General features: G+C 43.1%; 1 protein-coding gene across 5 annotated transcripts in view; it reads right to left on the bottom strand.

The window, feature by feature from the left end:
- The window catches only part of SPRYD7 (SPRY domain containing 7), a 143,747-nt gene extending 143,194 nt beyond the window's left edge, over positions 1-553 (bottom strand). For 4 of the 5 annotated variants that reach the window (XM_073795154.1, XM_073795153.1, XM_073795152.1 and 1 more), the window contains exon 1: positions 259-552. In XM_073795154.1, the coding sequence (XP_073651255.1) occupies positions 259-364 (106 nt within the window). In that variant the 5' untranslated portion in view covers positions 365-552. Of the gene's footprint in view, positions 1-258 lie in introns of all 5 variants that reach the window. The other variant, XM_019936632.3, reaches the window with a different exon arrangement.
- Between the last annotated feature and the right edge of the window lie 16,730 nt (positions 554-17,283).

Genomic DNA, 17,283 nt, shown 5'->3' with positions numbered 1-17,283 from the left:
CACACCCATCTTCCCAAGACAGGAGCTGACAGGGCTGCGCAGCTCTGAACGCAGAGCCGGGCCGAGGTGGGGTCGGCCGGAGTCTGGAGGAGACCCGCGAGGCCAAACCGGGTCCAGGGCAGCGTCACAGGGTGAGGGACAGGGCGCGGAGCCCAGCGGGGCCCGGCAGCGTGCGGTCCTCGTAACTCCAGGCTGACCCCGACCAGCCGCGCCCGACCCGGGGTGGGCCACTGGGTCTGGGGAAGGGAGAGCCCTTACCCATGTGCTGCGTGTCCAGCTGCACGGCCGGCATCTCCTTCAGAGGGATGTGGCCCGTCCCGCCATCTCTGCAGCACCGCAGGCAGCAGAACACCGAGGCGGCCATATCTCAGGGACCTCCGACGCCGCCGCCACCGCCTACCGCGCCTAGACCGCGGCGACACCACCCCCCACCCCTCTGCTCCGCCTCCCGCCCCCTCCCGAGGGCCGGAGGGCGTCTGGGTGGAGCGCGGAGGCCGGTACCGCGACGCCGCAGGCCGGGAGAGCGCAGCGCAGGCTGAGGCGAAGCCAGCTAGGGCGGAAGATACGGAGGACCGGCTGGAGGGGCGGGGCCGAGCCGGGGGGCGGGGCTAGTGGCGAGGCGAGGCGGAGCGCGTGCCGGACGGGCGGGGGATGGCGTGCGCCTGCGCGCAGGAGACTTTTCCTTTCGGGCCGCCCAGTCTGTGTGCCGATATTGACGGCCGCGCGAGCTTGTCTGGTCTCTACAGAAGCTCAGGGGTCTTCGGGTGCTGTATTCTTAAAACTGTGTCCCGCACTTCGACATTATCTTTAGGGATGAGTTGACAGAGGCAAATCTGGCTGGGGGAGTGGGAGCTGATTTAGAAAAGCCCCACGGTTTCCCCCGCGCGCCCAGGAGTGAGAGAAATTTGCCTCCTGGGAGAGCCTCCGCCACACACCCCCATCACGCCCCCACTACCGTGGCGGGTTTCTGAAGAGTTTTCTCAAGTCCTAAACAGACGCACAGGGCCCGGAAGTAATGGCTGTTAGTGACTGCACCGTGGATATGCACCCGGCGCTCTAAATTGTCGGTCCTGCTGCATTTTAGGTGCAGAGATGGGCGTTCCGTGACCTTTGGTGCCGCGCGGCCGCGGGAGCCCAGGAAGCCACCTCGGGAGGGGCCCTCTGGGGCGGGGCGGGGCGGGGCGGGGCGGGAGGGCGATTCTTGACCGGCGTCTAATAGGCTCACCCTGTTCGTGGACAGAGGATTCGGATTCTCATGAGTGTGATGGGAACTCGGAGGCAGTGGGAAGGCTGCGGGGCCTCCAAGGGAAGTACTCAGTTCCTACCGCGTGTTCTTTCTTGCGTCCACGTAGGATCCTCCCGTGGCGAGCGCCTGTCATCTCCGTGCTTACTTAGATCATCCGCCCCTGATCCATTTTTGCATCTTATGATATCATTTGGCGTCTGGAGATGGTCTGGGACAACCTCTAGAATTAACCTGGCTCAAACCTCTGTTCCCAAATAAGGTTTCCATCCTGAAGTCTTCCCCAGGATTCAAGTCTTGTGAAACTGGATGCGAAATGCCCCCTTAGTATGTAATGGGTTCCTCTACACAACTTTTTAGTGACCTGAGTACAAATATCCTTTATGGAGAATTTTTCTCCTCAGAATAGGAGAATTTTTTCTGGGTCCTGGGTCTCTGATGTTTATACAAATGGTGTTTTCATTACAATACTTATGAAAACCTCCAAGTTTTGTACTTTGAGATTTAGTTATCATAGGATTGGTAACCAAGGTGATTACTGAACCCCTCACTGCCTAAAAAGTACTTTCTTGGTAATCACTTTACACATGAAATTTTATTTTACTGAAAACCTTGACCAATATTCTGAGAAGTGTTAACGTTCTAGTTTTTTCCATTGGGAAGGAGTGGGGAGTTGAATAGAATGCTGCAGAAACAAAAATTTTCTGCCTGTGTGTGAGGTAGGCACTCTTTCACATCTGTATCTAATTGAATTCTTGAAAGGTTTGAGAGTGAATATTGTCTCTACTTACAGATGAAGAAATAGGCTTGGAGGGATTAAATAATTTGTGTAGCCTCAGATGACTAGGAAATAAACAAGGTAGGATTCAAAACCCATCAGTCTGACTCCTAAGCCTGTATTTGCTCCACCAGATCATGCTGCCTCAAACTCTGAAGTTCTAACTCTTGCAATTAATGCTACAATCCTCTTAAATGTGCTCTCAGTTCAAAATGCAGATGTGTGCTTTATTTTTGTATGTTTCATTAATCTCTAAACTGGCCATAAACTTCCATAACTCATGTGTTTAGACAATAAAATAAAATCAGTTGTTATAAGGTAAAATATTCAGAAATATTATTAAAAGTAGTTCGTACATGTATTAAATATATAATAAACGTTCAGGCCATTCAAGTTAGTCACATCTTCAATGAAAAGCCAGAGTCTTGGGCTTCCCTGGTGGTGCAGTGGTTGAGAGTCCGCCTGCCCATTCAGGGGACACAGGTTAGTGCTCCAGTCCGGGAGGATCCCACATGCCGCAGAGCAGCTGGGCCTGTGAGCCATGGCTGCTGAGCCTGCACGTCCGGAGCCTGTGCTCCGCAATGGGAGAGGCCACAACAGTGAGAGGCCCGCACACCGCAAAAAAAATAATAAAAAAATAAAAAAAATTAAAAAGCCAGAGTCTTAGATGGCTGTGAATTGGCCATTACTGTAGAGACAAAATTGCCCTAGTCTTTCCTGTCTAGAAAAGTAATTTGCTGGGGCACTGCCCAGTGAACTTTGCCCCCATTATAGCAACTCAAGTGTACTCAGCAGTATGAAGCAAGCAAAACTGGTTAACTCCTGAGACAGACTTCCCTGTCTTGGCAGATGAATGCCATCCATGAGCTCGCAGACCTTATTCCTTCTTATATCTGAGATTCTATTATCCTTTCATTATTATTTTCAAAGAAATTAGCCTTTCTTTTTGAACAGCACAGTGTTAGAGCTATTTTGACAGTCTTTCACAGCTATCACTTTAAATAACCATCACAAATAAACCCTACAAAAAGTTTCCTAATAGTTAGTTAGAAGGTCGTTTATCTATGTCAAAAGCAATAACAGAGAATGACTACTTGAAAAAAAAGTCTATCTGCTTCAGCGACACTTGCCAGGAACTCAAGAACTGATAGGACAATAATGTAAAGCATGTGCTTCCGAGTTGACTTTAACATCGTGCTCAGGATTTTCTTTAATGATTTTTATGCCAGCCAGACATCTCCTGTTAGTCAACTCTACTCCCTGTACTGGGTCATACAAAATGGTTTCCTTCTTAAAAACTCATTTATCAGTGTATTAAGCCAAACTTCTTTTCTTGGAGTAATCCAAGCCACATTTGTGATCTTTTAAAAATCAGAAACATTACAAAAACTCAGACCCCTAAAAACTAACAATGTTACTAGAGCCTTGATCTATTCATTATTATAATTTTGAGTAATAGTAACTGACATTTATGTGGTGCTTACTGTTGCCAGTCACTGTTCTAAGTACATTTTATAAACTAATTTAATCCTTGTAGCAACCCCATGAGGTCAAGCTGTCTTCCACTTTACAGATGCAGAAGCTGAGGCAAAGAAAAGATAAGAAATGTGCCCAAAGTCACATAGGCAATAAGGGAAGTTGGACTCAAACCCAGGCAAGTCTGGCTCTAGAGTCTGTGTTCTTAGCCGCTATGCAAACTGCCTCCCTAGGGTGCTATATTTAAGAATAAATACCCAATTTTCTTTTTGTTTCCTTCTCTCCCTTACTTCAGAAGTTGATATTTGATATTTCAATTTACCAGGCAGGGACTTCCCTGGCAGTCCAGTGGTTAAGACTCCTCGCTCCCAATGTAGGGTTTGATCTCTGGTCAGGGAAGATCCTGCATCCCGTGTGGCACAGCCAATAAAATGAAATGAAATGAAATGAAATGAAATAAATTTACTTGGCATTAGTTGCACTCATTTAATCTGGGTTTGCTGAATAATAGGGTATATTACCGATATTCAACAACCAAAAATAAGGCAAATAGCATTGAGACACTTTTACTTACAACAGATTGACATTAGTCATTGTTGCAGCTTTGCTGTCAGCAGCAGCGTAGAACATTTTCCAGCAGTGTCCTTCATCGGTTGTCTCTAGATGGCCCAAAGAAAAGGATATTTAGTACTTTCAATTGTTAAGACACTTAAGCCAGGTTGAGATGGAAAATACAGAGCTCTAGCATTAGGAAAGAAAAAGAAGATGGGGTAAGATAAAGGAATTTGATAGAGGTACAGAAAAGTAAGAATAATAGAGGATAAAGCAGAACAATTTTTTAATATTAAAAAGGAAGAAAAAGAAGCCAATAGCAAGTGCTCTATAAATAAAGGGCCAGGGAGTAAAAAATGTGATTTACCAGAAACTTTCAACCTGGAAGAAGTGTACCTTCATCTCCTTCCCTTCTGTGGATGATAAAGCAGGCTATCCTTATCATGAAGTGCCTGTTCAAGTCTTTGCCTTTTTAAAAAAACTGAACTGTTGTTTATTCGTATTGATTTGTAGGAGGTTTTTTTTAATGTATTCTGGATAAAGGTCTTCTGTCAGATATAAAATTTTGTGAACATCTTTGAAAACAACCAGGACCCTGTGGGGCCCTCCTGGGCACAAAAGTCTTTCTGTGTCCTCCGTTTTTATATTTGCAGGAAAAAGGCTTCTGTCTCCTAGACCAACCTTAGTGAATACCAAAGAGCAGATTCAAACAGTTGCTGATCAGGGAAGTAAGGGGATGCAGAAACAAAGGAGGAACAATCAAAAAACTATAGTGCAGGATCATGGTTCCTCCTCAAGGGATATACGTGTAACAATACCCTTGAGTTCTGCAGGAACTAAGGTCCCCACCCAGGTAGAGGATGATAACTTCAGGCTGAGCTGCAAGATTATTGGAGCACCGCCCTGTTACCTCACCACCAACCAATCAGAAGAAAGTCTCACACCCTGCAGCCCTCACCCCCAATTTTGCCTGTATAAGCTTTTCCCCCCAGACCAGGGGAGTTCGGGGTTTTGGAGCACGAGCCACCCATTCTCCTTGCATGGCCCTGCAATAAACCTTTCTCTGCTCCAAACTCCAATGTTTTGGTTTGTCTGGCCTCACTGTGTGTTGGGCACACCAACTTGTGAACTTGTGTTTGGTAACATTTTCTCCCAGTCTGTGGCTTGCCTTTTTGCTCTTTTAGTAGTGTCTTTGATGAAGCTCTTAATTATAATTAGATCCAATTTGTCAATTTTTTTCCTTTATAGTGAGTGCCTTTTGCATCTGTTCAAGAAATCTTTCCCTACCTATGAGTTTACTCTTAATTTTTAAAAGTCAGCATTGATCACCACATTCATTGATTTATGGAATCTCTCACTAGGAATTTTGGCTAATAAGCTTTGTTGATAAACAGTGCGGGCTCAGTAGTTGTGGTTCACAGGCTCTAGAGCACAGGCTCAGTAGCTGTGGTGCACGGGTTTAGTTGCTCTGCGGCATGTGGGATCTTCCTGGACCAGGGATCAAACCCCTGGTCCCCTGCACGGGCAGGTGGATTCTTAACCACTGCACCACCAGGGAAGTCCCTGGTGTTACATTTTAGGTTAGCTCCTAAATTTTGATTGCTGATCAAAGTAGCTTAGTATTTCATTTGTTGTACGCTCAATAACATTGGGAAAGAGTATACTTTTTCTATGAAATAATTTTTAAGGGTTCACTATTTGACAAACCCTATATGTCTATTGTCAATAAGTTTTAAAATAACATTTTTTTTTATATATAGGCAGTAAAACCTCATAGTCACACAGGTTATGTTTGTATACTTACATATTAACTATAATTCATCATACAGGTGATTTTTGACATCTTAATGATTTATTTCAAAGCTGTATCATTGCTTAATGGAATAGGAGAAATTATTTCATGTGAATTTCCTTTAATTATCGTACCAATAATTTATTTTCATATAAATTCTTCTCCAACATTATGTGGCTCTTCCCATTTTGTGATTGTGCCATTCTGTAAGGAACAAGACTTTTATCCTTTTAATTAAAAGATTGAAAAAAATTCCAATCAGATTATGATGGTTTTCTAACATTTCCTTTAAATATCAGAAATATTATATATTTTGCCAACTTTATCAATATTTCTCTGTAAAATGAACACTTAATCTTGATGGTTTCATTGCTTCACTAGAAAGGCATATTGGCACAACGGGTACTTTATCTGTGAGCAAAGTTATGAAACACAACTTCAAATAGCTAACTGAATGTTACCATCTCTTTTTTTAATATTAGACATTTTGAAATAAGAGCCAAATAAGAATGTTCATATATGTATATATTTACCATATATATATATGTATATATATATGCAGTTCATTTTTTCAACAATGAAAAAATGGAAACTATTCTGGCTAATGCAATTGGATGGGTGTTAATACTAATCACCAAGACACCAAGGTTTTCTCATTTGTTGTCTTATTAAACCTTCACAACGACACAGTCGAAATTATGATCCACATTTACAAGATGTGGAAATGGAGATTGAGAAAGATTAAGTATCTTAACCAGAGGCATAACTAATAAGTGCTAGAACCAGAAATCAGGACTACTTGCTTCTTAAACAGGTGTTCTTTCAGTGTTATCTTTCGGCATTTGAGGGTATATAGAGTAGAGCTTAGATTAGTCAGACTAAGGCCATGACTATACATTACGACTAAAATCTTAGATGGATTAGTTGTGGGGGAATTTCTTAGTTACATTAAATGGAGGTGATTATTAGACTTGGAAATTAAGTAACAAAATTTCTGCCCTTAGATTTAATTTAATAAACTCACATGACGGAGATTAGCTTCCCAGGAGAAGTAAATCAAAAGATGATATATGACCAGAGAACATCAGGTGAGATGTTCTTGATAAAATCCCACAGAGACCAAACTGGACTGAGTTGAGGAAGGACGGCAAAGGTGGGAATTCCCTGGTGGTCCAGTGGTTAGAACTCTCTGCTTTCACTGCCGAGGGCATGGGTTCAATCCCTGGTCAGGGAACTAAGATCCCACAAGCCGCGCGGTGTGGCCAATTAAAGTTGTTCTGTGTGTAGATCAGTGAATAAAGCTACAATTGAAAAAAAAAAAAAGAATAGCAAAGGTGCCTGAGAAGAGGCCAGTGAAATAGGATGAGAAGCAGGAGAGATTCTTGTGTCAAAAACCAAATGAAGAAAGGGTTTCAAGAAGGAGGGAGTGAACAATTGTGTCAAATGCCACTGAGAAGATGGATAAAATGAGGGCTGAGAATGGCTGCCTAGATTTAAGAACATGGAGGACATTGGTGGACTTGATGAGAGCTGTTACTGTAGGGTACAAAAGCCTGACTAGAGTGGGTTCAGTAGCAAATGGGAAGAGAGGAAGTGGACATAACAGGAATAAACAACTTCTGAGTTTTGGGGGGCTTTTTTTTTTTACTGTAAAAGAGAGCAGAGAAATGGCCTGGTAGCTGGATAGAGATGTGTGAGCCCAAAACATTGTGGGGTCTAGAAGTTTTGTTTTAAAGAAGGGAGACACTACTGTTTGTTTGAATGCCGATGGGGAGGGATCCAATAGTGAAGGGAAGATTCCTGATTCAAGAGAAAGAATTGCAGGAACCATATCCTTGAGTAAGTGAAGGGGTGGGATCTAAAGCATAAGTGGTGGAGTTGACCTTCAGTAAGAGCACAGATCATTCATCCTTAGTAAGAAAAGGGAAGGCAGAGCATAGAGGTCTATACAGTTGAAGTAGCTTTTGATACAGCCATTTAATAACCTCCTTGTCAATCATTTGGTTTCTCAGGGATTCTGATACCAGGAAGAAGGTACCTAGCACAGCAGAAATGGGATATTTATGTTACTGGAAGGGAATATTACATGTTGTAAATTAATAAATCGACATTCTGGTTGGTTAGTGAGTGGCTTCGAGTCCTGACAAAGTACTGCAAAGCAATTTAGACAGCTGACAAACTGAACACAATCTTGCAATGAATTTTCAAGGAGTTAATACTCTAATATTTAAAGAGCTCCTAAAAATTGAGAGGAAAGAGACTAACAATTCTTAGAAAAATAGGGAACAGACATGAACAGTCAGTCCACAGATACAGAAAAGCCAATGGTCTTAAACATGTGAAAAGATACTTAACCTTACTTATAACAAGAGAAATGCAAATTAAAGTTACTTGGAGGAAATACTATGTTTCATATTAATGATATTTTATACTTAAAACATTTTTCAGAATAGCTTACAAAAAAAGAAAAATAAATCAATATGCCATTTCTTAACAACTAGATTGTCAAAAGCCCAAAACTTCGATGATACACTCTGTTGGAGAAGCAGTTACTCTCATACACTGCTGATGTATTGATAAATGCAAAATGATATAATCACTACGGAAGAGAATTTGGCCAAATCTAGCAAACGTAAATATGCATTTACCCTTTAACTCAGCAATCCCACTTGTGGGAATCTAGCCCAAAGTCACACCAGCAAAAATGCACATGATGTTTATATAAAACTCTTTGTTGTGACTTTTGTTTTTTTTTTTGGCCACTCTGCGTGGCATGTGGGATCTTAGTTCCCCAACCAGGGGAACCCATGCCCCCTGCAGTGGAAGCGCTGGAGTCCTAACCACTGGACGGCCAGGAAATTCCCTGTTGTGGCATTATTTGTAAGAGTAAAAAAGTAGAAACAACCCACATGTCCATCAATAAGGGAATTAATTGAGTAAACCATGATATGTTCACATAATGAAATGCTATGCAACTCTAAAAAGGAGTGAGAAACATTCCTATATATTGAAATGAAGTAAACTCCAGGATATATTGTTAAGAGAAAAAAATCAAGCTGAAGGATAATAAAGCATGCTGCCTTTGGTGTAAGAAATAGCAGATGAGAATAAGAATATATAAATGTATATGACTGCATTTTTTGAAGGAAATAATGAAAGGATAAACAAAAAAACAATAAAAATAATTACTTAGAGCAGGAGGGAAGAAACAGGGTGGAGGGGATGACATGGAAGAAAGTGAGGCTTCTGTGAATGTGCCTTAGTATACAGTTTTGACTTGGGGACCATGTAAATATTTTACATATTTAAAAACAAAATTAAAACAAAAGAAAAAAAGTAATCCCTAAACAAAACAAAACAAAAACTTGAAACTAATGAACCCAAGTTTATGACCAAACCATGTCCCATTCTGGGTTTGGGGCACCTCACCTGGTTGGCCCTGCTAACCCTGGCTGGTTCCAGGTACCAGAGAGAGACTTAGAAAAGTTGGAAGAAGGAACTCCAAAGTGTGAGGTTCCCTGAAACAAGGGGCCCAGAGAAGAGGTTTAAAGGAATGGACTGATTTTAGGGCAACCAAATAGTCAATGATAGAAAGTTCTCCCTTACCGAAGAATCACAGAGGGTAAATGGAAGAAGAATGATACCATTTAAATGTTATCCTTAAAAAAAAACACAAATGGGGCTTCCCTGGTGGCGCAGTGGTTAAGAGTCCGCCTGCTGATGCAGGGGACACGGGTTCGTACCCTGGTCGGGGAAGATCCCACATGCCGCGGAGCGTCTGGGCCCGTGAGCCATGGCCGCTGAGCCTGCGCGTCCGGAGCCTGTGCTCCGCATCAGGAGAGGCCACAACAGTAAGAGGCCCGCGTACCGCAAAAAAAGCAAAACAAACAAACAAACAAAAAACCACAAATGAAATAAAGGATCAGGGCAATGATCATCAATATTCATTGATGATTGATGATTCGTCTAAAATTATTAGATGAAATGCTGATGGAGAATTATACCGTACTGAAAGCAACTGAATCCACTGGATAGGCTGAGCATCGCTAAAACTGGAAAACCTGATGTTACGTCTCCTAACGTGGTGTAAGAAAAAGGACACATCACCAATGCAAAGTGTTTCTGCCTTAAAAGCTGAGCTTAAATCTGATGAAACGTCTAGATTTGGCTTCCAATTTATAGGCATAGAGAACAAGTTAAATGACTCCACTAGAGCACCATCAGCCAAATCCAAATATAGGACTGTCAGGATCTGTGCAAGGCCTTGGATTGTACCCTGCTTACAAGCGGTCCTGTTTTGTGGATGCTGGCAGAAGACCCAAAATTCCTCAGTCACAGACAAAGGACTTTATTGCTCACAGCAAAAGTAGTATTCAGAGCTTTATGTTGATTTGTGTTGGTTCTCCATGTCCCACAAGCCCCACAAAGGTGACACAAAGGGTCCATGATGGATGTCTGGGAATGCAGTGGGTTGTACTAGAGGAAAGAATCATGGAGCTGGGGAGATTCTCTGTATAGTAAGTGAAAGCCAGCCTGCTCTTTGTCTGGGAGAGACATTACCCCTTCTTCAAGGTTGCTTGCTACAAATACAACTCTGAAAAATGGCCCCAGGAAAGAAAGGTCAGAGGTTTGCATTCATGGCATACCCAGCAGGAACATGCAGAGACACCCAGGGCCCATGGCAGATTCCTCTCCACCCCTCAGCCCGGAATAATGCAGTCTTGGCCGAACTTGAGTTTTTACTCAAAGTGTGCCACTCCACCAGCTACTCTGATTAATCTGACCACAGAGACTGGGAGCAAATTCATTTCATTTGTCTCATTCAACATTTAATCAAAACTACTATCAACAGGACTCCAAGCAGCAGGATGGGGCCATCTTGTAGTCTTTACCTCAGTCACACTCTTCCCCGCCAAGGGTACAGACTCAGCCAGCTATGAGTAAGTCCCATAGGGGATCAGTAGGTCTTATTTCAGATAGCCAGGATGAGGTCCAAGGTGAAGCTATAATCCATTATGATCCACACAAGGGGGTTTAGACTGACCTTCTGGTCTACAGTGTCATTGCAATAATTACAGAGTGCAATAGTTGGGCCAAAAAGCAATCCCATCCCCAACAGAGAGATTGTGGCCCACACTTTCCCACATACAAAAATATAACCTGAGCACTCCACTTTGAGATTTGTCGCTCAACGTGGTTTGTATTACCATTACTTTGGTTAAGCTACAAAACCAGTGTCACTAAGGAGTTATAGTCTTGATCACCATATATGACATAACCAAGGCCACTTGGGCATCAGGAGAAGCATATGATTTTGATTTTTTTTTTTTTTTTTGGTTTGTTGGCAGTTTAATCAATGGATTCCTCAAGTACAGTTGAGTAAAAATAGGTAACAAAGGATCATTTGATCTACATTTTTATTTGTCTTCTGATTACTTTAATGGTCTTTCATTATGAGAAAATGGAGAAACTCCCTGAAAAAACAAAAAAAGTAGAGTTATCTTGCTCCATTTTATTCATCATTCTGTTTTAGTGAAGAGAATAACTTATTCCAATTGAGTTTGGGAATGGGGTTCCTGATGCCTAATTAATGTAATTCTGGAATTCAGAAAGAAAACCTCCCTTTTCCCAGACAAGTCGGACCAAGCTATTCAAGTCATATGCAAGATTAAATGTGTTGAAAATGGGCTTCCCTGGTGGTGCAGTGGTTGAGAGTCCACCTGCCGATGCAGGGGACATGGGTTCGTGCCCCGGTCCACGAAGATCCCACATGCCGCGGAGTGGCTGGGCCCGTGAGCCATGGCCGCTGAGCCTGCGTGTCCAGAGCCTGTGCTCCACAACAGTGAGAGGCCCGCGTACCGAAAAAAAAAAAAATGTGTTGAAAATGGCCTGGAGTCTGAAGGGGCGAATCACCATCACCATCTTACTCAGTATTTTGAAGGGCCTACTGTGTGCTAAGCACAGTGCCGAGTGCGCCACAGGCCTTCTCCCCAGTCCTCCCAATGATCCTCTAAGGGGAGGTACCAGTGTCCCCATTTACAAATAGATTTCAGAGAGATTGGTGACTGTCCAAGGTCAGATTCTCTGGTCAGATTAATCAGAGTAGCTGGTGGAGTGGCACACTTTGAGTAAAAACTCAAGTTCGGCCAAGATTCTGGGCTGAGGGGTGGAGAGGAATCTGCCATGGGCCCTGGGTGCCTCTGCATGTTCCTGCTGGGTATGCCATGAATGCAAACCTCTGACCTTTCTTTCCTGGGGCCATTTTTCAGAGTTGTATTTGTAGCAAGCAACCTTGAAGAAGGGGTAATGTCTCTCCCAGACAAAGAGCAGGCTGGCTTTCACTTACTATACAGAGAATCTCCCCAGCTCCATGATTCTTTCCTCTAGTACAACCCACTGCATTCCCAGACATCCATCATGGACCCTTTGTGTCACCTTTGTGGGGCTTGTGGGACATGGAGAACCAACACAAATCAACATAAAGCTCTGAATACTACTTTTGCTGTGAGCAATAAAGTCCTTTGTCTGTGACTGAGGAATTTTGGGTCTTCTGCCAGCATCCACAAAACAGGACCGCTTGTAAGCAGGGTACAATCCAAGGCCTTGCACATATCCTGACAGTCCTATATTTGGATTTGGCTGATGGTGCTCTAGTGGAGTCATTTAACTTGTTCTCTGGTGGGGAGGTCATATTTCCAATTTACAAAAAAGAAACTGCAAAATCTTCTATACTCCCTAGGCGGCAGAAACAATTCTTAGTACCCTTGATTCTCCTTTTTTCACAACTCTGGATCCCAAAGGACTGTCAGCCAGCTTTTTTGGTCCCAGTGACAAATCCAGCTCTAATGTAGATGCTGTAGGGGAATAAGATACTCCAACAGTAAGATGGGCTATCACAGCCTTATGCCACTGTAGCTTTATGCCTCGGACTCACTTGGGCTGATTCCTTGTTCACCAGGCTACCTTCTAATTCCCATGTACGTCTGAAGAGAGAATGGAGTATTTCTTTGAGTATTTCTGGTCCTTGTGACAGTGATTTCTCAGGCAAACCAGAAAAGTAACTTTTGATTAAGAGCTGTCACATCATATGTGTAGAATTCAGGGAGAAAATACACCAGTCATTCCTTCATCATCATCATCATCATCATTTTGGTTGCTTGTGGGCATAAATTCCTCAGTGTAAATTAAATTGGTAATATAGTGACTACAAAAGGGGGATGGGGAATATTTTGACCCACCTTGTCATCCAGAGCCTTAGTTTTGAACTGTTCTGGTTGATTCAGTTCTCATAAAGCCTTGCTTTATCTTTTTCTCAACTTCCAGGTTCTAAGCACTACTGTTCTCCCACTGTTGACTTTACTCGCCCTCTGACCTCATGCAAGGTCCATCTTATCAGCTGAGATCTTAGCTTCTGTTTCTCTACTTTTAGCTGTGTTATTTCAGGGTCCCTTGGGAAAGGCCCATCCTATCCAGGCCCTTGGGCCACAAGGATGCTCCAGTGGCTGGTGCACACTGCACACCCAGAGCTGGGACCTGTCTGGGCAGCTTTTTGCACATAAAATTCCATGATTATAAAGATTTCCACCTAGTACATGTTGACAAATAAAGGATATTGGTTTTAAAGACTTTGTTTTAACCAAAGCACACAATAGAACAATGACTTATAAACCAATATCTAGTGAAAACTGAGAGTATATGGAATATTTTATTTTTATTGGTTGGTAATTATGCCTGAATGATTCACAAAATTATTACAACATTCTTGATTTTATGGTTCCCCCAGGAAATCCTTCCCTATTTTAAATAAAGTGCATTTTATCTATTGAATGCATTTGATACCTCTATCCTGTTATACAATTACAACACTGTAAATAAATATAAAGAGCTATGTGGTTTGACTACTTCAACTATATAGAATTAGCTCCCTAGGAAGAGCAGTGTTTTTATCCTTTTCCCTTTAGAATCAAAAGGCGTCTGATGACAGCTCTTTGAAAGGATGATGCTGAGACGACTGAATCTTCTCAAGCCTTCATATCTCTATTCTGTTGTGTTAATTTGGATAACTATGAACAGACTGAAATCTATGTCTCTGCTAGGGACCCCAAAGAGCTCACTGCATAGGACCTACCCCAGCTTGGCTTTATATTTTCTGCATTTTTCTTCTGTCACTGTTCAGAAAAGCTATGGGGTTAAAAGAAAAAAGTGTGTGTTTGTGTATGTGTGAGAAACCATTTCAGTTACCATGTGTTTTAGTATTTAGTATTATTCAAATATATTCATCTAACATTAGGACTGCTCTAACTGGCACACAATTTTTATATATACTTATATACAGCCTCATAGCATACAGTTGAAGACGACTTAGCACCTCTGATGTGAAAGGCACTGGGCAATCTTTTTTTTTTTTTTTTTGCAGTACGCAGGGCTGTCACTGCTGTGGCCTCTCCCGTTGCGGAGCACAGGCTCCGGACGCGCAGGCTCAGCGGCCATGGCTCACGGGCCCAGGCGCTCCGCGGCCCGTGGGATCTTCCCGGACCGGGGTACGAACCCATGTCCCCTGCATTGGCAGGCGGACTCTCAACCACTGCGCCACCAGGGAAGCCCGGCAATCTTAAATCTCTTGTGCAACAAAGTAGGGTATAAATCAACCAACTAACAAACTATACAGAGATACAATCTGGGCAATGCAATGAGAACTGTTCTAGTCCTAACCTTGCTAAAACGTGGTAGATATTTTAAAGGCCAAACTCATACTTTAATAATTCATAAAGAATTATTATATAAGGGATTATTACTGAAATAACAACTAGAGCTCTTTTTATAACTGCATGAAGGAGAATCTATGTGTACTATAAATATCTATCATTCATCATTTCTTACATAAATAGTATTTATCATTGTTTCTATAATAGATAAAGTACTATATGTTACCCATTCTTCAGGATTAACTATTTTATGTTAAAGCTACATGAGACAATGCTATTTTAACCTCTCTACAGGATGTGTGAAATTCTAACATACTTGTGGAAATTCAACATTTTCATTTATCACCTGGCACACAACATTAGCCTAACACCTTCTCCTCTCCATCCTCATCCTCATTCCCACTGCCACCTCCTGTGAATTAGGACAGAGGAGAGAGATACTGTAAAAATACAACAAAACTGGGTGAATCTTCCGGTCTGCTTTTATTACCACACACCAGCTGACCCAGGTCCAGAGAGTGACATTTGTATATTTGTTGTACACACTTTCACTCAGTTTACTTCACAAAGCTTAATGCGCTCTGTTCAAATTTGCTACAGGTACATTCTTAACATTTCAGGCATGCATAAAAATAGAGGTTTTGTTTCTGTTTTTTGCCAATTAAATCAAATAAGGAGGTGGCTCTTGTTTTTGGCAATAGGTCTCACATATGCTGAGAATTAGGTGAGGATTTTTAGGGGTGGGAAGCCTGTGTATAGGCTTCCTGTGAAGCCATTAGCTGAAAACCTTTGGTTTAAACCACAGTGTCCAGGGCTGGCCTCCAGCAGGTCAGCGTGCCACCACTGTCTCGGGGCACACGGCCTCCCACCTGTCCTCACCCCCAGCACCTCTCCCACCCCTATTAGTGGCTATGCACTGAGGGCGGGGAAGAGGCTTTCACTTCTACATTATGCTCTCTGCACTGTCTGCATTTTCACGTATTTACTCTGTGTGTGTGTGTGTGACAACACTGAAGTTCTACTTTCTTTGCCTGCTTTTTTACAAAGCCACACATTTTTTACATTGTATTACAAATGTGAGGCGCTCACCCTGGTGCAGCCCGCCACCCACACTTGCCCCTTCCTCTCCGCCTCCCACCTCCTCCTCTCTCCCTTCTCACCTTTTGCTTTTTCTCTGCTCTCATGAGCTTCCACTTTTGTCCTTCTTTTGCATAGATTTTTCCGAACTGCACTCTTTGCAGGAACCGTTTTAGAGATTCTTCCAAGGCCCTTATTTGTAATTACATCCACCTTTTGTTGCCATGATGGCTGTCCTTTAGGACTTGATTCCAAGACACTTGTCCAGAGTGACTCCTGAGTCGAGTGGCATATTTCTCCGCTTCTTATATTTTTCCCCCCTCATATATTTTGACAAGAATTTTGAAAAATGTGTTCTTCCTCTTCCTTTAAGTCCTTTTTCCTCCTGGCTTGTAGAGCAGGTTTTGTTACCGGCAGAACTTTCTCTAAAGTGAAAGGAGACAGAGAGTTAACTAAAAGACACACTGAATTGCTGGGTGTGTCCAGAGTCTGATTAGGTTTGAGAAGAGGAACAGAAAGAATTTTTGTGTTTTAGAAATTGAGGAGGCCTCCTGGCCTAGCGTGAAAAACTCAAACAGATAAAATTCTATTTTAAAAAAATCCAGGACTTCCCTGGTGGCGCAGTGGTTGAGAGTCCGCCTGCCGATGCAGGGGACATGGGTTCGTGCCCCAGTCCGGGAAGATCCCACATGCCGCGGAGCGCCTGGGCCCGTGAGCCATGGCCGCTGAGCCTGCGCGTCCGGAGCCTGTGCTCTGCAACGGGAGAGGCCACAACAGAGAGAGGCCCGCATACCGCAAAAAAAAAAAAAAAAAAAAAAAAAATCCAACAAAGTCTAGTTGGGAAGTTAAGTTAGCATCTTGTTACTAAAAGCATCAGAGGTCTTGGTTATATATTTTTTAATGCACTTGTTACTTATTAATTTAATATGCAAATGCTTACATCTCCTCCTGGCCCCGTTCTTTCCCTGTTAAATCGTGACCTTTCCTTGCAGCCCCTCACTCTGAAGCGCGGCTTTCAGGACTACTCCCAGGTAGCCTGGGGCTTCAGGGGAGCACTGATTAGACTTGTCGCTCCCGTGCAGGCCGTAGTTTCTGCGCACAGAGAAAATGCTGGGGTGAGTCATAGTTCTTTCCCAACAAAAGGGCATTGTACTGTGCTGTTTGGTTCAGGCTCTTCCGTGCCACTTGTGGTTGCAAACGTATGGGACAGGAGGCTGGTTCCAGAGACGCACCGCTCAAGTTGTATTCTATGCGCTGCTTTGGGCGTGCCCCGATAGACCGTGAGATCCTTTAAGGTTGCGACGCTTTGATTTATCTTCGATCCCCAGCCCTAAATGCACTTGTGCCTAGCTCAGGGAGTGCTAAGCAAGTGTGGCTTGGTGGGAACCCTGCAGGAGAAGGGGAAGGGAGAAAGTTTGCTCTGTGCCCCAGGAGCAGGAGTGGCGCCCTTAGGAAGCCAGCTCACCTGCACATAGCCGGCAGGGGGCGCAATTGCATCAGTACTAGATAGAACGAGTTTCTTCGGCCCCACTTGTTAATTTAAGCCTTACCTGTTTGGTGAACCCAAAGGCCTGAGTCCCTAGAAATTTAAACTTAAACCTGCACATACGCATTAGAATATCACCTGTTGTACAGAACAAACCCGCATTATATTTAGTCC

The sequence above is a fragment of the Tursiops truncatus genome, chromosome 18 (assembly GCF_011762595.2).
Source record: "Tursiops truncatus isolate mTurTru1 chromosome 18, mTurTru1.mat.Y, whole genome shotgun sequence".
Classification (NCBI taxonomy): Eukaryota; Metazoa; Chordata; class Mammalia; order Artiodactyla; family Delphinidae; genus Tursiops; species Tursiops truncatus.
This window is presented reverse-complemented; position numbering and strand designations above follow the sequence as displayed.